Genomic DNA, 24,929 nt, shown 5'->3' on the forward strand with positions numbered 1-24,929 from the left:
TGTTACAAAAAAATTCCTGCAAATTGTACAATTTCAATTTCATATGTATAAAAATCAGTTATAATCAGTTACTGTGAATTTTGGAACCCACAAATTCACCTGTCACCTGTACACACACACACACACACACACACACACACACACACACACACACACACACACACACACACACACACACACACACACACACACACACACACACACACACACACACACACAGACACTACAGATTTCACATCTACCTGCATACTCCTTTATATATAATTTCTACTGTCAAAATATCAAATTAGATTAGTAAAGATAACCACATGGTTAATAAATTGTACATTAATAAATTCTAACAGAACACAGATATGTCCACATGTCCCAACTTGATATTTAAAAAGAATACATTTAACCGAACAGGTCAACCTTTCAGCTTTAAGAGAATGTATGTTAGTGTAGTTGTGTTGTGCTCAAGCTAAAAGCACTCGAGAAAAAAAACGAAAAAAACAAGCAAACACATTGAGCAAGGGCACTGAGAGCCCTTGTGACACCTAACACATTACTACAGCTATATAAGTCTTCTTGTGGGTTATGTTGTACAGATCAGAAGGATTTCTGTAGCTGGAAGCTAAACAAATACGCCTCAAACGGTATACACATATTTTATTACAAAGTGTTATTTATTGTAATAAATAACATGAGTATCAAACAGACAAAGAGAGATGGTGACAACAGTCAGATGTACAGGTTCTGAACATCTGTGAACTCCAGTGCTGCACGAGGAACCGTAGCTAAAGATACATCTTGTAATTATAACAGATAAATTAGAGTGAAGCTACACTTCTATAATATCGAAGCACCATAATATTTAAAAATGATCAAATAGATACTCAGAGCACCTTTTAGCTGGTAGAACATGACACATTCAGTCAGGGTTATGGCATTAAACTTGATTTGAGATAAAATACTAAAATGTAGCGTTTTGTCAAACTTCCCTGCTATAAAACAAGACACTCCCTGTCAATTGCATTTAACCTTTACCCACTCATAACACAAGTCTACGCACATTTTCAATCAAATGCTTCTGCTTTAGAACGGGAACCTTTGACATCAACTTAAACTTTATTCTGTGGCAGGAAGATAGCGTTAAAGTTAATCATTTCTCATAACATGAGCACTGTCACTGAACTGGCTTTATGTGAGCTATAAATATCTTGTTGGCTGACAAGCTATGGAAATCCTTGAAGCTGAAGTTCGTCCTCTGCTGGTGAGAAGAGGAACAGAGTTTGGACCAAACAAATCAAGAAAACAGCTGCACATTCCTTACATAATCAGGTTTCAAAATACTGTCTTTGATTAAATATGTATTTGATTGAACAGTATTTTATATTTTGCACAAGCAAAATGTAATCTACAATTAGGACTTTGTTATTTATTCTTAATTTTTTTGCATTGTGGACAATTTCAGGACAAATCAATGTGTAATATTGACAGCTAGTGGTTGAAATGGGTACTGCAGAAATTCAATAAATTGGAGAGTTTTTTTCCCGCCCCCTCCTCATTGGAGTCAACGCTCACGTGGGTTGCCAGATTGAGGACACGAACTGCGATCTCTGACCCAGTTTGTTTGCTGACTTCCATGGCTGCAATATGCTGTGTTTCCCTCTAACTGGCAACCCGGGAGTCAAATACTATTGGGTAAATTGGAAGTGGGCGGGATCAAACAGACCAAAACAAAAACAGACATTCCCACATGGTAAAATAACTGGTTGTAGCTTTATGTTTTTCAGAGAAACAAGTATTTGAACTTATCATGTTTCCTTAATATCTGCAAAAATATTAAGGTATTTTTATGCTTTAGTACAGTCAAAAATAAATAAGCAAATTTTGCTCCCATCTTTTCTTAATTATTCTTACATTTTTATTCTCATCACTAATACATGCAATTTGTAATTATTTTTATTAATATGTGTTTGTGTAAAAATGCTATTTATGGTTTTAAAAGAAAATAATTTTGTAATTAATTAAATTCAAAATAACACATGCTTTTGATGTATAAATCTAAATTAATTTCAATTTCAATAATTTCAAATGATTTTTCTAATATTTTGGGTAATTTTACAGTTACAGAAATGAGAAAGAAACTTTGTATTCTGCATTACAGTAATGAGAATTGGAGGGTAAAATTAGCCTCACAATGCAAAAAAACTAGAGAGTACCAATATAGAAATATACATAAAACATAAAAATATACTTTCATTTTTAAAATGAAACATTTGGGGGTCAAATGTGACCCTGACACCTCTTTTTTTTAAGTAAACATAAAATTCACTCCAAAATATTGTATACCATGGCTCAGAAAAGCTGTAAGTGTTATGTGATAAAAAAAAGTAAAAAAAAAAAATATATAATAATAAAAAAAGAATACAGCTAAATTTTGTTTAAAACAATTGACCTATGTCCCATGTTCACACATCCTTTGTGTATACAGTACTTCCCATCCACCAACACACTCAGCTCATCTATACAAGCATGTCTTACTGTGTACTATCCTCCTTTGCTGTGTTACTGTAGGATCAATCATCCTAGAGTTCAGTCTTCCCGAGTTTCCTGTAAGTCTTTATGTAAAACCAGCAACCACACATATTTCCTTCTTCTCTGTGTCTGTGGATGAACCATTATGCGTTTCGCTAAATAACGTTGAATTCTTTGAACGTATGCGCGTCTCTCTGGTGTATATAGCCATTCTCCTATCTCGCTTTACAGACTCCAGGTTCTCTTTAAGAATGAAGTAGTAACACGCGCCATCTGCCAAGATGTTCACGTTGCTAATACATATGGCGATGTGCACAAAATAGCGCCAGGGAATGATGATGGTTGAGTTTTCAGGGTTGTTTCTCTTGACATGGAAGTAAATCAGCACCGCTATGTGATAAGGAATGAAGCATGTGAGGAACACCACCAGATTGCTGATGACGATCTTCATGCTCTTGTTGTTGCGCAGTTTGGCATCGTCTGGATTGCGTGTCCTCAGGTCGTGCAGAATCTGCACCACGCGCACAGAACAGAACACCATCAACAAGGCGCTGCAGCCAAACACTGTCTCCATTGAGATCAGAATCCAACTTTTGGACCAAGTACGGTTGGAAAATTGCTGGAAGCAGTAAGCTGAAGTGGTGTTTTGACCTTCGTGAAGATTGTAGATGGGGACGCTGAATCCAAAGACCGTCATCCACACGACCAGGCACACGAGCATCGCCTTGCGTGGAGAACGCAAACGAAGCGCAGCGAATGGAAACTGAAGAGCGATGTAGCGGTCGACCGCGATGCACATGCTCAGCATGATGCTGCCGTAGATGTTGACGTAGAGCAGGCTCTCCAGCAGGGAGCAGAAGGTATTACCAAGAGTCCATTCCTTCTTGTACGCGTGTATCTTGAAGGGCAGCGACAGAAGCAGCAGGCCGTCGTTGATGATCAGGTTGATGAGGTAAACCGTGGATTCGCTCAAGCGGCGAACACGGAAGAGCAGCAGCCACAGAGCGGCCAGGTTCAGAGGGAGGCCGACGACCAGAATGGGCACATACACGCACCACTGGACCCAGCACACCCAGTCACAGCTGGCTGCTATGGAGGAAGAGAAAAAGAGAGGTTAGTATCCCAGCTAACGGGGGAACGTTCTCAGAACTTCGGCTAATGTACTGTTAAAGTTAAGAACAAACGTTCTTCTAGTAACATTAATAGAACTTTTGTTCAAATTCATCTGGTCTTTAATAACGCTCTAAAAACATTAGCACAAAAACAAATCTCAAATGTTTTATTTGGACATTCGTCTAACTTTAAGTAACTTAAATGTTACTTTTTTCAGAATGTTCAGAGAACATTCAAAAGTATGAATGAATGAAGCATTTATATAGCGCTTTCGTATGTACTACTGTACATCCAAGTAACATTCCTAAAAGTAAGATATAGGAAAAGTAACATTCTTATAATGTGTGAAGAATTTATGAAATGGAATGTTCCCTTAATGTTCGTATAAACAAGAAAAACATTTTGTTCAGAGAACATTCAGAAATAACCTTTTCATAACTTTAATGGGAACGTTTGCAAAATATTTTTAGAACATACGGGGTAGTTATAGAAATATTCTGGATTGAAGTACAAGTTCAGATCAATCTAGAGCATTTGTGGCATATTGTTGATGCATTAAGTTGATCAAAAGTGACAGTAAATACATTTACGGTAACACTGTACAATAAGGTTCATTAGTTAACATTAGTTCATGTATTTACTATCATGAATTAACAATGAGCAATACATTTGCTACTGTATTTATTAATCTTTGTTGATGTTAGTTAATATAAATACAGCTGTTCATCGTTTGTTCATGTTCACAGTGCATTAACTAACGTTCACAAATACAACCTTTGATTTGAATATTGTATTAGTAAATGCTGAAATTAATATTAACTAAGATTAATTAGTGCTGTAGAATTATTGTTCATTCTTAGTTCATGTTAACTAAGGTAGTTAAAGGTGCTGTAAGCGATGCTGGGAGTCGTAACTTCTTGTTGACATTCGAATTGTTGTCAAACAAAACGGAGGCTAGCTAGACCCTCCCTCCTCCTCATCCTGTCTCCTCCCTCCTCCCCTCCCTTCCAATATTATCCGTAGTAGTCACTACAAACAAAGTTAAGTTTTACTGATACTTCATTCAATGTGTAATGTCGCTAAGTTAGATAAAGGGTTTTATATAATGCAGAACAGAATGCAGAAAAAGAGAAACATTATTTTAAAATCGTTTCGCCACCTGAAGCTATAACTATAGCTCCCATACAAGGACGCAATAATAGCAAGATAACGTAGCTTCGCGTTTCCCAGTGAGAATAAACAACGGCGGCGTCGTAAACAAATTTTGTCAAAGTTGTCAACAGCCTATAAATGAACATTCAAATTCATAACAAACAGTGGATGAAAACAAGCATTCACACAAATTGTTGCCCTGAATTTGCTTGATCATTTACAATAGAGATTGATCGCTATCTGCTAGAAACATAACGTTATATGTTGTATTCACCAAAGCTAACGCTGACTGCATAGTTCTAGCTAATTACATCCTTGTGTTGGTTTGGCGAACATGAACGTCAGTTTAGAAAGAAATATGGATTTACCTGTTCTGCAAAAACAGAGCAACTGAATGTGGATTGGAAGCCCTTCTGCCGGCGGAGTTCTCGCCACCTTTAAAAGGTTTTTCCAATGTAAATTCGGTATTTCGCGCGTTCCTTATCCTCGTCCCTTATCCTTGTCCCTCTTCTTTGCAATTTGTTCATCGGACACCTCTTTGGTCGTGTTTCGGCCATAATTCAAACTTCCCTCTTCATGCTTCTCTCTCCTCCACACCCACTTCATGTGCACACGCACTAACCCCCCAAACCCCACCCTCCAATGCTTCTTGTCGGTGATTGGCTGGAGCACTGTTTGTTGTGTTTCGTGGTGCGGGTGAGCCCAGTTTGTTTTTGTTGCAGTTTGTGGAGCCTGTGGTGTCTAGAGACCGCGTTTTTTTACAGTGTGTTCAGGGGACAGACAGCTAGCGGATAGTGAGGAGATGTTTGCTGTATGTGACAAAAAAATTTTTGGCCTAAAAAACGCGTGGCATCGCTTACAGCACCTTTAACTAATGAACCTTATTGTAAAGTGTTACCAAGATTTCTATTTCAAATAAATGCTGTTCTTTTGAACTTTCTATTCATCAAAGAATCCTGAAAAAACATGTATCACAGTTTCCACAAAAATATGAAGCAGCACAACTGTTTTAAACTTCGAAAGTAATAATAAATGTTTCTTGAGCATCAAATCATCATATTAGAATGATTTCTGAAGGATCATGTGACACTGAATTCAGCTTTGATCATAGGAATAAATTACACTTTAAAATTCAAAACAGTTATTTTATATTGTAATAATATTTCGCAATATTACTCTTTTAACTATATTTTGTAAAATAAGTGCAGCCTTGGTGAACAGAAGAGAGCATTAGTGTATAAAAATGTTGACAGCTATGACAAGGCCATAACTCTAAAACAGCTGTAAAAATTATGATTTTAACAGAAGAGTTACACATTTTAACGGAAGAGTTAATGTTATAAAATATACAATAAGCATCACATCTGCTTTTAAATCCTCCTAAAGTTGACCATTGTAGTGCAAAGAATTGCAAACATTTTGCCAAAAAACATCTACTTTTGTGTTCCACGAAGAACGTCAGTCATACAGATTTGGAACAAACGGTGAGTAATCGGATGGCAGAATGTTCATCTTTTTTCAGAAGAAGGTTACTGTCTTTACCTCACAAGTGAGACACTCTTTTTCAACATATTACAAATAGCACTTATTGTAAACAAGCTGTTACTTATTGGTTTTTACACTTGGTGCAAAGATATCTCCCACCATTTATACTATTTATACTGCAAATTCTAGCAAATCTTTTTACGCTTGGTGAAAACATATATTGGAGGAAATCATGTAAATGTTCAGTATGATTATACTGTAACTGGTATGTGATGTTTATAATTAAGATTACTGATCAATTCAATAGTTTTGACATTCATTTCTAAAATTGCAAATATTCAATGTAGTGACACCTCATTGTACAGATCATATTTACATTAATACAAACACACCTACACTACAATCAATACTGTCTGCCTAAATGTGCAAAAATGGTCTGTTATATGGCTCATTGTTTGTATAGCAGATTTTATGAATTAATTATGTACCAACACTGCACCTATTATGAGCGCACAGTAGTTTTATTTGCTTTCATGAACAAAAATGACTGTGCGATGGTGTTTTTTATTTCAACATGTTGATTGTTCTTCTAAAAAGCAAACTTCTTTGGGTTTGACTTCATTAAAGGCGGAAACACTGTTGAAACACAAGTGTCTGTCTTTAATATTTAGACATGTTAATGAAATCAAGACAGAAACCATTTTTTTGGGATGTAAACTTTACAGTGTTGCTTACAGCTATGAAACGGCACATGTGACAGAACAAGATATATGTACACAGTGACATCATGGTTTTAGTTTACTCATGTTTGCCGAAACTAGTGCCGATGCCCTGACCAACCTCTCGGGATGCTCTACCCACATATTCGTGCCATTTTAAGGTAAAGGTTTGAGGTTTATTTTGGTGGTAGCACATCCTTTAATGTTTTTCCTCCCTGGCTAAATGTGTTACCTACATTTTTTTTTTTTTTTACACATTTACCTAGCTGATAGTACTTCTGTGTAAAAATAGTTTGTGTCATATATTTTATGTGCCAATTTTCAATATGATGGTTTTAAATACTGAGCCTGGAGGTTTAATTTTCAGAACAGCAATATAAAGTTTCCAACTTCCCTGCATTGTCTATCCTGAATAATATTTTTTATATATTCAAAAAGTTACTTCATTCCGATTGTCCACTTTAGACATTCTACATAACTTTGCAAGTAGCCAACATGTCAATTAACTCTCCTTAAGTATTAGTAGACTGTTGGGTTCAGGTTAGTAGAATAAGTTGACATGTAGCCTATACTTGAAAAGTTACTTATAGTCAGTAGAAGGTTTGTTGTGGGTGTCAAAATAAAGTGTTAGCCGATATTAAGCAGACAGTCTACTAATACTCTAATGACTGGTAGTAGGCATGTAGTTGCAAAGTTACTAATACTTAGTAGAATGTCTAAAGTGGACTATCGAAATAAAGAGTTACATTTATAACATAGCCTATAATGTTATAATTCAAGTTAAACATATTTGAGCAGAATTATTGAATTTTGCTGTGAGTACCAACCCTGAGGTGTAAAGAGAGATGAAACTCTTATCCCTTGTCTCATCTGATCTAAAACAAACAACGATGAAAATACATGCAAATAGCATTGGCTGGAAATAACCGCATCCGGGTAGGTCTATATCACTTTTCAAATACAGAATTATCACGGAGAAACATGGTCAGCTTTTAAAAGTGATTTTAATTTATTAATTGGTCAAATACATCATCTGACTAAGATTAACTTAAGATTCAAGAGGGCTGCTTTCCATCCGAACACAAGATATTGGTCAAATGTCTCCAGAAGTAGGTTAGGTCTGTGATCTGTCAGATCAAACACCGATTGCTGGAAATTCTGTGATGATATCACGATAAAAGGCGGCAAATGGAAATGTGGTGTCCTTGGGATTTTTTATTCTTTCTGTGTTATTTTCCCTACTTTTCTTCTTTTGTTCAATAACCACATTAAACTTGACCCTTAGCCTTTTTATTTTATACGTTTACCATTTTGAATTGAATTACTGATGAAGAAATCCAGTAGTCTAGCATAACTTGAAACTCATAAAAATCAAGTAGAAATTAGACTACAGAAATTAATGTGACAGATGCTATGACTATATTTGTTGTTGTTTTTTACATATTATATTACAGAATATGATTTTATGAATTCGGTTGATCTGAACCAAAACAAGACACGTAGGTCACAATTTTTATTCTCCAGCAAATAATTATCAAGTTTTTAACTGTAGTAAAAATAAGCCAAACATGTCAGAATGGAAAAACGGTCTTGAGATAATTACAATTTTACCGCTATCGCTTAATTTAGTCGGAAACTGCGGTTACCAGTGAATTGCTGTAATGAACGCACTTCTCACGGTTACTTACATGAATGGTTGGAGCTCATTCCCAGGATTAGCAAATGATTTGTCCCGGTGGTGTCTGCCGTTATCCAGACTTCAGGGCAGGTTGAACATCCTCGCGGCGGGGGTTGATTTGTGAAAAATGTCTCTGCAGCATTGCGTGTCTGTTGGATGAGTTGTGTTTCTTTTGTTTCCGCTGCAGACCGACTCTGCTGTCACACAGACACTGGTGAGTTTTATCTGACAAAAGAGAAACTATCAGAAGCGCTCACGCGCGCTGTTTGTGGGTTTAGTTAAATGAGAAGCCCAAAAAAAAAAAAAAAAAAAAAGCCAACACTGCACCCACCAATGAGTAAATGTCACTTACTATATGACATTTTGACCCAATATATTTGAGATGTCAAAGTTGGAACCCAGCTAACAAGGGACGATCTAATAACTTTATAGCTTAATAAAAAGACCGAATAACCATTTTGACTTTATTCTAATTGGCAACATTCAGCTTTCATTCACGGCAGCAACACAGCATAAATGGGGAACTGTAGTAAAGTGGTACAGTAGTGCAATAGTGTGCCAAAGTAGGCTATCAAACCTCAACACCAGATGACGACAGATCTCAAGTTCCGCTTACTGACTCGCAAAACCATTGCTGTGCACACTATGCCCAGGCGCGGATTTATGGGTGGGCCTGGGTGGGCACGTGCCCACCCAGATTGATCGGTGGCCCACCCAATCAGATTAATAAAAACAAATACAAAATAAAATTGGTTATAAAATAGCCTATAGGCTAATGTTGAGTTCAAATTGGGTGTGTGTCGCGATTTCGGTTTCATATTGTTACAGCCCTAATTATTAGAATATAGACATTAAGAGAATAAATTGTAGGCTAATCTAATGCAAGTACTTTTACTTTTAATACTTAAAGTAGCCTACATTTAAAATCAGGTACTTTTTACTTAAGTAGGGTTTTCATTGTGGTACTTCTACTTTTACTGAAGTAAATATGTCTCTGGTTATTTGTACTTTTACGAGATAGGCTACTTACTCCACCACTGTTCAAATCCAGAAGTTATACAGCAACTTATAGCCTATTTAAAAAAAGTTTTGTCAGTATTGCGGTTTTCCTTGCTTTACCCCGGTCTTAAAGTAGCCTAAAAAAGATGACTGTGAAAAAGAGTATAATTAAATTAAACGCATTTATGGTGAGATTATTATATTTTCATGTCAATCTGTGTTCATTTTGACCACGAACCATGCGCTGTCACTTTAATTCAGCGCGTGCAGCACAGAAGAAATAGACTCGGTCCGGAAACGATCTCTGCACTACTGTTAAAATGTCCGTTTTCACAGCATAAATTCATGTTTTTACAGGTTGGTCCCATGGACTTTTATTGTATTTTTCGATAGGTTCCGAGTGCCTGACAACTGTGAGGGGGGTGAATTTTTTTCTAACTCGTTAGTTTAGATCGTATTTAGATATAAAATGTATGACAAATAAGGGCGCGATTGACAGCTTGATTGACAGCTGACAACGAGCATAGGCTGCGCCGAGTGGAATTCCTGAAATTTGACGTCTCGGCCATGATCTGACACAACAAATCATACCTGTAAGTTATCCTTTCTGAACATTTGTATTGAAATATGGCGCCGTCCATACCCCCCATAAACGGCCTCAAAACCGTTCTTCAGAAGTCTATGGGTGACGTCACAGACGCTTTGTCCATATTTTTTACAGTCTACTATGGTTCAGCCCCAACAAAAAGTTGCAAAAGGTTTTTTAAACGGAAACGGTGGTGCGTTGAACACCCACGGTGCGTCCCAATTCGCATACTATCCGTCCTAGTATTCGAAAATAGAATTAGTATGTCCCAAATCGTAGTATGTAGAAATGAGTGTTCCAAAGATACCCGGATGGTCTACTATTTCCGGTCAGAATCCGAAGTGCAGATCGATGCGCACTATAGAGAGCCTAAGTCCCTCCCCTTCCGGTGGACCACCATCGGACCTTATTTCGGAAAAATATTGTCAATGGCGAGGGACAACAAATATTTTGATCTCGTTTGAATTGTACCCTGAATTACACATATGATGTTTGTCAATTTAAAAGATACATTTTAAAGTCAAGAAAGTTGCAGTTTGATGTAAAATTGTTGAGGTATAAGACTGTGAAAATACATAAATTACAAAGACCACAAACCCAAAAGGCGCACATGTGACGTCATACCTTTTCTCTCAATGAATGAAGCTAACTTTACTGAAGCTAACGTCTGTCATTTTTTCTATAGTCTTACGTTATAATCGTAACGTTACGGCGTCATGCCTGAGTGTTTTGTACCAGTCTGCACACATACGAGCAACGGATCTTGTGACGTACATAGTGCGAGACGAGAGATGTAGTTCATTGAGCGATTTTCACATAAAACTAAATGTTCCTCTTCTGTTTTATGACAAACTGCGACTTTCTTGACTTTCATAATTATCTTTTAAATTGACAAACATCATATGTGTAATTCAGGGCACAGTTCAGACGGAATAAAAAGATAAGTTGTCTCTCGCCATTGACTACCATACATATTTTTCCGAAATAAGGTCCCATGAGCCGGAAGCGGAGGGGAGGGACTTAGGCTCTATATAACGGCTAGAACTACAAACACGACTGAAAAGTGTTAAAAACTACAGACATGGAGGACGCGTGAGTCCGGCGGTTATGTAGAGAGGTTTAGATAAAGGGGTTTGAGTGATTAATTAGTTTGAGTGACGAAAATGTATTTTTTCAATGTTGTCCACATTATATTGCATCTGTCTTTGCATTGTGAACTTTTGTAAAGATACGTTTAGCCATTAACTTTTAAATGCATCATTATATTCAAATTGCAAACACATGAGGAGAGTCTCCGCATGAAAGACCCACGACTGGCAGATCAACGTGCAACTACATTTCTCTCCGAAACGATAAGAAATTAAATTAGATTGAATGGAGGATTTTAACTGTGACGAGATGATTGACAGGGCAGTTTACAGTGACAGGACGCACGCGACAGATCTGTCCGTTAAAGATGACGAAGTAGTATGTCCCAAAGCTTGCCTACTCTTACAAATTGGCCAGAGCTACACACTCAAAAGTATATACTTTTTCTTCACAAAAAGAGTACATACTTTTAGGGCGTAGTATAAGTAGGCGAATTGGGACGCAGCACCAGTTCTGATGACGCAAGAGTTGCAACTACGGCAGCTGAGAAGGCCATTCTTTGTGTTCTTTTTGAAGAATTTTCGGAGCCTGATGAAATCTGTATAAATGCTGCAAAATACGCTCGATGTTACAGTCACTTCCCTTGCCGTCAAGAATAAAAGAGAACATCCCAATCGAGTGAAAGGATTTGTGGAAACTGTTGTTCCTAATTATTGTTATCCAACATTTGCCTCGCATGACTACGTTTACATGCAGCCAATATCCGGGTTATGGTCGGGTTAAGGTCACTATTTGGGTTTCTGAAACATTCGGAATAACGCGTTTACATGCGTGAGCAGAGAGAGTTACTCCTGAATACATGGAATTTACAATATCCCGATGTAAACGGCGACGCGCGGTTAGCGTCTGGACGTACGGACTTCCTTAAGACGCAATATGCGTCATTTCCGATTCTTTTTCCTGTATCCAAAGACAACAACAACAGCAGCAGCACGCGGATAATGAATAGTTCGGGGCAGATAGCGATCGCCTTTGTTTGCGCTTTCCTCCTCGCTCCAAAAGTGTGGTGCTGTGCTGCGTCTCGCCATGTTTACCTCTACTTCTTGTTTACTTCCGGTATATGCACGCGGGTTTCTGTATGCGCCGTCCCTACTCAAAAGACCAAGATTCCTTGCGAATAGAACATGCGCAGAACACAAATCAATGTCCCTTTTGATGGGGATATGCCGATACGCGTTTACATGACCAAATATTCGGGTTAGAAAGGGGGTACCCCAGGTATAATATCCGGGTTTTTAAAAACCGGGATATGAGCATATCCGGGTTTTTGCCGGTGTTTACATGGCCGTGCGCGACCGGGTTATTGCTAATATCCCGGTTTTGAACGGGTTATTGGCTGCATGTAAACGTACGTACTGATGAAAAGACAAACATGTCTTTATTCAATTGTTGCGTATACCGAGCTGCAGCGGACACATTGGTAAACGAGTTTACTTGGACCCATATTGTATGAGCTGTCTCTTTAATACTGCGTAGTTTATATACATGTTGCTGTTGATTGGGCTGACATTTTTGACACACCCACCAAAAAAGAGGAAACGTATAAACCCCATTGCACACCGTTTCCAGGAAACATGTCGTTCAACCTGGAAACCGTAGCAAAACCATGTGCTACGGTTTGAGCTTGAACGTGCCCCAGGTTCTCATCAGATTTTCTGTCCAGTCAAATGCTCTCTTGAATCTACAGCATGCCGCTCCTACATTATACATAGACGCTGAAGCTGCGGCTAAAGTCAATTACTTGTGCTGCGTCTCAATTCGCCTGCTTACTGTATACTACGGCCTAAAAGTATCTACTCTTTTTGTGAAGAAAAAGTACATACTTTTGAGTGTGTTTGCAGAAGAGTAGACAAGCTTTGAGATACAATTGCATCTTTAATGGTTGCTCTCTGTCGCATCCTGTCATAGTAAACTGGCCTGTCAATCATCTTGTAAATCAATCTTAAAATCCTCCACATTTCATTCCGTATCGGAAAGAAATGCAGAAGCACGTTGATCTGCTGTTGCGGGTCTTTCATGCGGAGACTCTCCTCATATTAATGCATAATGATGCATTTAAAAGTTAAAGGCAAATGAAGTCTGGTCTCACATTAGTGTCATGAAGCGCACACACAGTCTGCTCCGGTCCAGAGACACGACAGCACAGAACGGATCATATGCACGAGTTGGCACAGACCACAAAACGAATCGGACCCAATTGAATTCTGCACAGAATGCTATATTTTAAAGTGATATGGAGGAGATTAGGAGGAAACTGCGGCTTTACCGAGCTCAACGGCTCTGGCCAAGCTGTGATATATAAACTAAACGCTATTGGCTGTTCTAAAAAAGGGGAGGGGTTGTTTGATATGTCCCGCCCTGTCTTCCTGTTTCAATGGAATTTACGTCAACACATTGAATAATGCTGTGCGTTTCAAGGCACTTCAGTGGGCCTTTAACCTGCCCTGTCAATCATCTTCTCACAGTTAAAATTCTTCACATTCAATTTAGTTTAACTTCCTGTATCGGAGAGAAATATAGTAGCACTTTGATCTGCCAGTTGTGGGTATTTCATGCAGAGACTCTCTTCAGGTGTTCACATAATGATGCATTTTAAAGTTAATGAATAAAAGTTCAAAATGCTGTTAGATGAAATATATTATGGATAACAGTGAATCAATCTATTTTCGGCAGGTTAGATAAGCTACTGATTATTAATCACTCAAAACCCTTTATTTAAACCTCTCTAACCGTCGGTTTCACACATCCGCCATGTTTGTAGTTTTTAACACTTATCCGTGTTTGTATTTCTAATTCATAGATCTCTATGGCTGTTTCTATTGAATGAGAACAAGCTTCCAAGCTTCCATACGTCGCCCGCCTGTGATATCTTCTGGGATTTTTTATGTTTTAAAGTCCCCCTGTAGTCAATAATTTTATCCCTTAAATCTCATCTTTGATCACTAAAATTACATATTTTAGTTTTTTTCCTTGAACAATTTTTTTTTGTGCCTTGAATGTAACTCTACACCCTTGCCTCATTTAGTATACGCGGTTCTATGAATATGCAAATGAGCTCCGCCTCCACTCACTCACACCAGCTCAGAGATCCACTCGTTGACCTGATTGGTTACAAGGTAGTTTGTGACGTCGGAAACACCAGCGATTTCAAACCGCGGTTTTGAGACTATCTAAGATTCACTGCAGTTTTAAGGAGAAAATACTCAACAATAGTGTTGACTTATGAATTTGCACATGGTTTGTCTTAAAGCATATTAAAAACACCACAGACATATAAACAACATTAAAAACTTGATTTTTACCACAGGGGGACTTTAATGGTTCGATTCTCTCAAGTCTGCATTCGATGCATCCTCGATATCAAGAACACATCCGGGTACTTTAATGCGCTCGCTGTACTTGCGTTCTTGAGTATTGGAATCGGACTTGTTGACAGTTGATGATGACGTGGTACAAGAACACTAGGATGCAAGATCGCTAAATAACGCGTATTGAGAAACGGCCTTATGTTCTAATCAATTCCTCATTCAACGCAATGGCTTGTGGGCAATATTAACCGGTAGAGTGTGCATAGATCCGTACTTCGGATTCTAACCGCGTATCTTTGGAATACCAATTTCAACATACTATGATTTGGAACACACTAATTCTAATTTCGAATACTATTTAGGACGGTTAGTATGCTAATTGGGACATGAACCTGCTTATAAAAACAGCCCACGGTATACTTTTAGCTGTTCTCCCAACCTTACTAAGCTGATCTTCAGCTCGTTGTCCAGCAATCCTTAAATATCTATAATTATATGAAATAATTCAAAACTATCATGTTAGCAACTGATATACGAAAGACTCGAGCAACAGCACAAACAATATTTGTTCACACACAGTTAATGAATAAGCATTCTAGAGGTAAATCTCTTATCGACAGGCCACACGGACTTCGATCGCACTGCTGATGATCCCAGACAAGGCTGGGCAGTGTTTCATCTAGCGGCACACCTGTTCTTCACAGGTGAGGCTTATAAGAGAGAGGAGCGCCTGTCACATTGAAACTGCACTCTTTCTACTGGCGTTACGCAACCACAGGATTCTGAGGATTCAGCGAATCCACATTCCATCCCGAAAACTCAATAACGACAGAAGGCTTTGTTTATACACCCCCTACCTCTGAATACTCCGGCACACACACACACACACACATTCACCTAGCTATCTGCACAACGTCAAAAATAACTAAAACGGATCTAAAATTTGGTTATGCCAAAATGAAAACCCAAATCTTACTGCTAAAAAGAAACAATTTTAAAACATTTTTAGATTTAAAATAATAACTTTTGAACTTTTTCCAAATTTTGTTTGATAGATTTGACTTAACTTACATTATTCAGCAATTCTGGCCCCACAGATACGGTTAGATTAGAAACACACACAGAAGTCCCAAAATCCTTATTTCTCTCTCAGGTATGCATGCTCTTTCTCCTTGTAATGTAATACTGATCTTTGACTTGACTAGTTAATAGTAGGAGGCGTTTCTCTTTTCTTTGTTAAAGCTTGCATGACACAGTCCTGCCTAATTGATGTCTGTGCTTGCTGCGTGTTATTTCACGTGCGTGTGTCTAAATTTTGTGCTTCCATGGAAATTTTAGGATTGCATTTCTGTCAATGTTTGTGGTTACATGCACAGCCCATATTCTGCTCTCTCTCCCTCTCTCTCTCTCTCTGTGTGTGTGTCCCCCCATGCTTTTGTATACGTGTCAATGCGTGTAATCAGCAGGAGCACAGTGGGATTAGACGGAGTGTTTTTGGCCTAGCAGGAGAGAGAGAGAGAGAACTTTTTAACCCTGAGTAGTCAGCTGACTGTAGAGAACAGGGTGTTACAAAGACTGTTGACTACAGTGGTGAGTACGTGTTGTTATTGTTAACGACTAAAACTATTAAAATCATTTTCATTTATTGAAATAAAGCTGGAATAAAATAAAATATAAATATTAGATGAAAAACTTAATCAAAATTAGAAATGTTGCTTTGGCAACTAACTGAAATAAAATGAGTTTGACTAAAATGGCTAAAACTGAAATAATTTTTTTATATATATATTATAAGAGATATTTAATAATAACTAATAAAAACTAACAATTCATTAAAATTAAAACTAAAATTAAAACTCAAAATATCAATACATACTATAAATATTACTAAAACAATACTGGTTAACTAATTATTATTGTTTATTTTTTGTCAAACATTTTAGTATTTTTTTGACAAGTTTATTTATTTTTTTGTAATTTTAGTATTCACAAAATATAATTTTTAATCAGAATTTTTGTCTTGTTTTCCAGAAAAAAACACCACAACATTCTTAAAGATAAATTTAGTTGATAAAGTTGTGTAAAATAGTTTTTCTTACCCCACTGGCAAATTGTTTCTTTTTTGATACTTTCTTTTTATTGTTTTTCTTTAAACATTATACAGGGGGGTAGGGGGTAACAAAAAACAAACAAAAACAAAAACAAAAAAAAACAAACAAAAAAAACAGACAAACAAAGGAATGAAAAAGAACATGTTGGATCACCATGTTTCTACAGTTTGATTTCTATTGTTTTTCTCAATGTTAATGTGATGGTCTTTGTTCTGTCGATTTTATATATTCAGTCCATTTCTCCCACTTTTGCCAGTATTGATCCTCTTGAGTCCTTATTCTGTAGGTCAGTTGTTCCATAACATGTAATTCGTCCATAACTGTCATCCAATCGTCCTGTAATGGTGGGTCAATCTTGTACCATTTTCTTGTAATTGCCTTTTTACAGGCTGCTAACATAATTTTCAATATGTATCTATCTTCTTTCAACACATTTCCCGTAATGACACCAAGATATAATAATGTACAGGACTTGGGTACAGCATAACCCAGAACTTTGCCTATAACTGCGATCTTAGGACAGAACCAGAACACATGCGAATGATTCACGTTTACATCTCCACAGCTTCTCCAACATGGCTGTGGTAAAGAAGTATGTTTATTCCTAATTTTGGGTGTTATAAAAAATCTAATAAAATTTTTCCAGCAATGTAATCTCCAGACACGCGATGATGTTGTTGATTGCTGTGTTTTCCAAATATATGACCATTCATCATCAGATATGTTCACTCCCAACTCTCTCTGCCACTTCAGTTTTACATACATTGTTGTATTCCCTCTTGCCTCCATTATATGTCCATAAATTGTAGAGATTATTCTAAATTTCTTTGCGTTGTAGGCTTCAATTATGCTTTTGATTGTTGGATTTTTGTCCAGATTTACACTGGGTTTTATTTTTTTATTGAAAAAGTCCCTTATCTGCAAATATCTGAAATGGTCTTGATTACTTAGATCATATTTTTGTTTAATCTCCTGAAAGCTCATGAAATTCCCATTTTTAATTAGTGTGCATATTGCTGTTAATCCATTAGGAATCCATTGTTTAAATCTTTGGTCAAGGGAACCAGGGATGAAACCCTTGTCATAAGCTATCCACCGAAGCAGTCCGAGCTCTTTCTCTAATTTGTATTTTCGTACCAGATTAAACCATATTTTTAGCGTAAACTGAGTGACTGTATTCACCTGTTTAATTACACTCATAGCTTCTTCTCTGTCTCCAATAAGACTTTGAATTTCTCTTCCTTGTACCGATTTTTCTGGCAAATTGTTTTTTAATTCTTGTTTTAAGCATAAACCACACTAAGCTTTGTTAGATGTATGCATAATAATACGAAATATTAGCCAAAGTAAAATAAACATAAAAATATATTCAAATAAATCAAGATCCTTTAAAAAGAAAAAAATCCAGTCCTACAAAATTATATGGAGCCCCACACATGACATGTGGACAAAAATAAATATATAGTTAAAAAAGTATTAGTTAAGTTATAAATTATAAGATAGTAAGTATTAGTAAGTCATGTGAACCAAAATTGTTCATTTGTGGCCGCTACATATTTACATACATATTTTTTCCACGTGTCATGTCTTGAAGTGTCATTTGATGAGACATCATGGGTGAGGTGTCTATTTTCATATTAGCAAACTGACAACTCAAAATACAAGATCTGCTGATTGACATGACTGACTTTACCTGTTTTATACGCACATGCATGGGGCAAGAAGTTATGCGCTCAGGGGAGAACGCAAGTCACACAGGGAAGGAAAAGAGGGCGGGAGAGAGACGGGGAGGCTGGACCGTAGAGAATGAATGAGAGGGAGGGGGGAAGAACTTTGACACAGAGGGCCAGAGGACAGGTTTGTCAGACAGGACAGTATTCAGAGAGCGAGAGAGAAACACAGACTTTAAACTTCTGAAGTCACTAACAGGCCAACCCCTCAGGCAGAGGAAAAAGAAAGAGGCGAAAGAAGAAGAATGAGAGAGTTGATTATCTAGAAAGGGTGCATAACTCTGTGACTGTGGGATTTTGTCTTTGGGAACCTGAACTTTTGGATCCAGTCTGGATTGGAATTCCTCCTGTGCAAGTCCGATGGGGATTATTCCATGAACGGCTGGATCTTGTTACAGATAGCGGATGGTGATGACAGCCCTGTTCCGAATGAGATGGGGACATAAACCTCAAGAGGTCCCGACCAAAACTCAGACGCCAGTGGCCCGTCTGCCCAGCGAGGATGACGATGATGATGATGAGACGTTGACAAGAGCGCCAATTCGCAGGAATTCACGCTTTTACCGCTCAATGAGAAAGAAAAAGCTGTCTTCATCTTCAGAACAACAAGAAAGTGAGAATCATTTACATTTCTGGTTTCATTTTAACACGAACTATTAGTGTGTGTGGATTTTATGTGGTCTAGCCTACTATTTGAAAGTCATCATGATAACAAAAGTGTCCACATTGTTTTGAAGGAGAACATCTCTCATTTCAACATCATTATGTCGTAACAGTGCACTTTGTTTGAATACTGGTTTTGAAACACAATGTATGCTACTGAAACTGATATGTTTGCATTATCATAACCTAGCAAATGTAGTGGGTCTAAACGGAGTGTAGCCTACTAATTGTTCCCTGAATGTTGTAAAACAGTTTGCTATGGTTTATGAAGTCTAGCTCAACTGAATTAACCCTCTACATTTTACTTGAGTTACATGTACTGTGCAAAACTCTTAAAAATGATGGTTTAAGAACCTTCAAAACCATGGAATCTTTCCGTTACGCAAAAGTTTCTTTAAAATCTAAAAAGGTAAAAAAAAATGAATCATAAGAACTGTTCAATGAAAGGTTCTTTGGGGAACCAACCTATTGTCATCACTGCAAAACTGCCCTTTTGGAACCTTTATTTTTAAGAGTGAAGATAAAACCTCAAATGAAATCTTAACAGCAGTTTTACAATAGTAACAACACTAAAACCCTGCTTTAAGAGGCTGATGTAGGCTATACTTGATACGTTTGACATTTCTTAGATGGATTCTTTTCAGTTTGATGCTAAAAATGAGTGACAGCAGTGATAGATTTGACTATCAAACAAATCCTATAGTCCTAGTAAGATAACCATTTAGTGTATTTGAATGGCTTATACACCAGTACTAATCCTAGAGATTTTCTGAGAGAGAGAGAGAGAGAGAGAGAGAGAGAGAGACTGAAAGCACATGATTTTGCCCTGAGGAAAATTACAAAGCATTCTCGAGAAACTGGTTTAATTGTTCACTGTGTTTAATTGTTCTGAGAATTACATGTGCGTGTTTTCATGAGCATCTTTATGAATGCCGCGTGTATTTGCATTGCTGAGACCAAATTGACCATTCTGTTCAATTTGAATGACGAAATCACATCGTGATTTCCTTATTTGCGACTTTGTTGTTGAGTTTGAGCTTTGTAGATTTCAGGATTGAAGATGCCACTGTGATGTTGAAAGATGATCTGCTCTATTATTGTCATGACTGTCATACGTAAACCCATAAACAATGAAACTGAAATCACTTTCATCTGCACACCTCTATACACGTCGCAATGAATCAGACATATTCTCTACATATGCTTCAAATGGCTCTTGCCTTTTAGATACACAAAAGTGAAATTAATTGTAGTTTTGGCCAAGTCTTTTGGATGAAGTACTCTCATGCGAGATCAGTGGCCTATAAAAAGCTGTTTTAAGGACGGTCACTCTTTATGGTGGCAGCCATATTGAGATCACATGAATGTTCACTTTATCTCAGTAGCCATCTTATTATCAGTCGCTTTTGTTTGACAAATATGTCTGTATATTAGGTATTGCTACAACTGAAGACCTTTGCTTTTGTGTAATGGTACCTCCACGTCAATAGACCTTATTCACAGCAGCGCCATCTTTGATTTTTAACAGGAATGAAGAGGGATAGACATACATCTCTTCAGTGGGTTGTACTGTATTTAATGTGTTTCTGAATCGTTCTGCTGATGAAACAGCAAAAATGGACTTCAATGGACATTTTGGCCACATAATGTTGTATTCAGCAAAACATTGTTTTAGATATTTTAGTCTGGTCTCCAGAAAAGGTCCTTGGTGTGCAGATCTCCATTGGTTCTCTCATTGAACCTAACATTGTGTGAAGTCCTAGGCATGAGGTAGGGAACAGCATATTTTGCATTTTATGTAACATGATTAATGATTGTATTATGCATAGTGCCTCACCTGTTTTTCCAGAGAGAGCTGTTTTAAGTGGCTGAACAAATTAATTCTGTCTTTTCATATTTGCGTAAAGTCAAGCACAAGTTGTCATTTACATACATTTACTTAACTCTGCTGAAGATAAAGAAACATCTGAAGAAAATGTGTGCTAAATTCTGCATGATACTATTATTATATCTTAAATTGATTCGGAATGATCCTTATTGCCTAGTTGACTAACAGTTCTTTTAAATGTTGGATTTGCATTGTAAATTTGTGTTCATAGATAAAAAGGGCATAGACGAAAGAGATAAAAAGCGCTCCCCATAAAAATATTAGCGAGCACGTCATTGAAATTAATGACAACATGCAGCTCGTATAGTGAGTCAGATTCAGTAATCGCTCTCACAGCGTTCTGTCAGTGAAGGATTCGTCAAATCGGTGAGTCTTTAGGTGTGTTCAACTTGAAGCAGTGCTGTGCAGACCGATCAGTGTATGACGTCAAAGTATCGCGGGAGCGATTCGAAAACATACAGAGACGTCTTTTGCTCTAGATATCATACACCGATCGGTCTGCACAGCGCCCCTTTAAGTCGAACACACCTTTTATTAAATGATTCATTAAAAGAACTAGCTCGTAAGAGTCATTTGTGGTTGCACAGTATATTTAAGATTCACTTCAAAGAACCAGTAATTTTACTCCAGAATCGGACTTCACTAGTTGTGCGGTATGATTCTGATCATTTGTTCGTGAATCTGACCTACACTCTCCGAAAAAAAAGGCGCAAAAGCTGTCACTGGGACTTTCAAAAGGTACACCTTTGTATCTAAAGAGTGCATAAAGGTACATATTGGTACGAAAAGTGTGTATTAGAACCTAAAGGTTACATATTAGAACCGTTTTAAAGGGTACCTGTCCCAGTGACAGCTTTTGTACCTTTTTCCTTCCCCATTTTTTGGGATTAAACAAAAACAACTGTGAATCTTGAATCGGACTACAGTAACGCTGAATATTTTCCAGTCTCTGGTACTAATTAGGGAACATTTATGGAAGCTTATTTCTGCTATAGAAAAAAAAGTTTATAACTTTATGACTTTATTTGTCACAATTCGGAATTCTGAGTTTTTAAACACCTGACCTGACCATATACACATGCAGAGTTCTGTGAAAAAAAGTCACAATTGTGAGTTCAACTTCGTAGAAAGATGTTTATGAAGAAAATTATTATTATTATTTTGAAATGGCACTGTAAATTGAGCAGTGCACTAATCAGTGTGAGTGTCAATGTAGGCCTATATGTGTGATGTTTGAGGCACAAGGCTCATTTTAAGCTCAACACATTAGCGACTTGACAAATTAACAGTATAGAAGATCACCCACAAAACAGTTCTGTCTTTTGGGTTAAGTCACACTCTCTGCTCTGGTGTGATGTTTGATTTTTGCAGTTGTCTGTAACTGTTTGTGAGTGTACGTGTCAGTGCGAATATGTGCTGTTCTGGAATTTGTCACATCTTTTTAATAGAATGACTGTTTGGTGTGAATTTTAAGAGTCAGAGGGTGTGTGTGTGAGAAAGAGACTTTGGTTGTCAAGGCATTTACTCCTCTGCTGATGTTAAAGTGAGTGTGTTTGTTTTGTAATGCCTCATAAGTTTGTGTAAGTCCAATGTACACAGTCTGTACGGTAATCCCCCAGTCTCGCTGTACAAAGTCTACGCAGCATTGTTACCCTTACAAACGTGGACCAGGAAACAATTCTCTCTAAAAAAGGTTAATATTTAAAAGACCTACATTATCAGTGTTTATTTGTAAAGTCCACAACAACAAAAACATGCAGGGCATGCAAAAATATGACTATTAATCAATATAAAAAGATTGTAGACAATTGATTGAATTTGCATTCTCATGATCTTGAAGAGTTTTTTGCTTAAAGTTCACCAAATTGGGTGAAAAATCAATTTAAACGCTTGAAAAGTTGTATATATGGTTGTGCATAGTTGAACAAATATACATTTTCCCTATGCATGAATTTTCTTTACAAAAAGAGTTGTTGTTGTTCGTCTTATTTCCGCTCTTGAAGTCTATGGCGGCCCACAGAAACATTTGGTGGCAAGTTGTGAAATTTGGCACACAGATAGAGGACAGTCTGAACATTAAACATTGCAATTTTGGAGTCTCTAACTCAATCCCTCTAGTGCCACCAATTGAAATGTTTGTGGCATTTTGAATTCTTTTTCGAACTCCTCCTTGACCGTTTGCCCAATTTTCATGAAAATCGTATCAAATCATCTTCAGTGCAGGCCGACAACAAAACAAAACAAAACAAAACAAAACATAACATAACATAACATAACATAACATAACATAACATAACATAACAACATGGAATTCAAGTTGTTTAGTCAAACCATTCTCGAAAACTCATCAATTAATTCTACGAAAAACGAATGCAAGGCTATATCTCCTCCTAGAGCATTGGTCCAATTTCCACCATATTCGACACGGGACATCTTCAGACTATCCTGGCAAAAAGTTATGGATTTCACGTTTTTTTCATTAACCATATCAACAAATGTGAAGGCATGATCATGGCAAACTGCATCTAAGGATGTATCTCTGTAAGGCTTTAGCATATTGAGACCAATCTTGGTGTGTGCAATTGCTTGCTCATCATTTTGCGTCTGATGTTTGCCTCTTGGACCCTTAATTGCTGTTTGCAGCTTTATTTTTATTGAATTTTTGGATCGCAAGTGTTCAGAATACACGTATTCAAAATTGTTTTATGCACCTCATAAAGTTCAATAAATGTCCAGAATGTGCAGGAAGCTCAAATAAAATACATTATTTTGGTAATAATTCTGAAAACTCTTGTAATATTCTAAAATGTGGAAATAGTCATAATAAAGACTGAGTAGGTGTGTTCAACATTTGACTGGTAGTGTATATTATGTAAAATATGACTATGTATTATACAATAGAGCAGTGATGCATCCCATCTAAACTATTGAATGTTACATAACAGAACTATATTTTCTAAACTGTCTAGACATCTCGGTCTAGCAATAGTGTGAACCATAGTTTGTCAGTGTACCATATGTTTTGCTGATTTGTTCAAACAATGCATAGCACACACGCTTTTTGAACTCATAATTACAAGTTTCACTCAAATTGCAATGCCTGCTGGGAAAACAACCCCATTCGCTCACTGTTGATTGCTGCTCCAGATCTGGTGACACTTTTGGAAACTGGGTTTAAAGCAAATTATTAACCAATGTACAGTGCAATCATAAAATAACTTTAGTGTCACGTTATGGTACGGCAAACTGACCCAATCTAGGCTGTCCTTGTTTTATTTATCTGTATTTTAGGAGTTCTTCTTTGAGCAGACATGTGTTTGAACTATCAGCAGTTGCAAACGTGAGGCCGGTTAGTCAGCCAGGTGCGGTTTGAACCTCAGATGACATTTAAGAAATAGAGACGTTCTCTTAAAGACTAAATGTAGGAACTAGGTCATGCTGAATGAAGGTGTGTATGACAAAAAATGAATGAAAATATGCATGAAACTTCAAATCTTGTGGCTTGTTGAGAGGTGTTTTACAGACTTTCATTCATCTCAAAAGATGCGGGACACTGAGTTACATGCTGAAGTTCAATACTGTTTGTTCAAATCCTGAATAGTGCTGTTTGCATATTATGTTCACCAGTCATATAAAGGGCCAGAACACACTGTAAAGCAGCACTGTGGATTTTATTGAGGTTAAAGTGTAACATTCATTGACAAAGTCTGTCAAGTGCTCAACAGAGTTACATTGCATGGATCAATATTAATCGAAGGAGTCTGACAAACATGCTTTGCGATCATTCTAGTTTGCACACGATCCAAGCACACAAATAACACACTAAAC

The 24,929-nt window shown here is 37.2% G+C and overlaps 2 protein-coding genes across 5 annotated transcripts in view; one reads left to right on the forward strand and one right to left on the reverse strand.

Annotated features, from left to right (window-relative positions):
* Positions 1-642: 642 nt before the first annotated feature.
* On the reverse strand, positions 643-16,081 carry gpr55a (G protein-coupled receptor 55a). 4 transcript variants are annotated; one of them, XM_082180964.1, is made up of 3 exons: positions 15,781-16,081; positions 8,678-8,892; positions 643-3,606 (listed from the first exon to the last, which is right to left on the reverse strand). In XM_082180964.1, the coding sequence occupies exons 2-3, from the start codon at positions 8,694-8,696 to the stop codon at positions 2,606-2,608; spliced, it is 1,020 nt and encodes a 339-aa protein (XP_082037090.1). In that variant the 5' UTR covers positions 8,697-8,892; positions 15,781-16,081; the 3' UTR covers positions 643-2,605. The 4 variants fall into 4 exon arrangements, with proteins under 4 accessions (XP_082037090.1, XP_082037089.1, XP_082037087.1 ...); XM_082180963.1 differs by having other exon boundaries at positions 643-3,609; positions 8,678-8,861; positions 15,781-16,076; XM_082180961.1 differs by having other exon boundaries at positions 643-3,609; positions 15,781-16,076.
* Positions 16,082-18,633: 2,552 nt separating this feature from the next.
* Positions 18,634-24,929, forward strand: part of ngef (neuronal guanine nucleotide exchange factor) — a 27,776-nt gene continuing 21,480 nt past the window's right edge. Inside the window, exon 1 of the mRNA XM_082180921.1 lies at positions 18,634-19,163. Coding sequence (XP_082037047.1) covers positions 18,956-19,163 — 208 coding nt within the window. The 5' untranslated portion in view covers positions 18,634-18,955. The remainder of the gene's footprint in view (positions 19,164-24,929) is intronic.

Source organism: Leuciscus leuciscus (assembly GCF_965113295.1).
Source record: "Leuciscus leuciscus genome assembly, chromosome: 9".
Classification (NCBI taxonomy): Eukaryota; Metazoa; Chordata; class Actinopteri; order Cypriniformes; family Leuciscidae; genus Leuciscus; species Leuciscus leuciscus.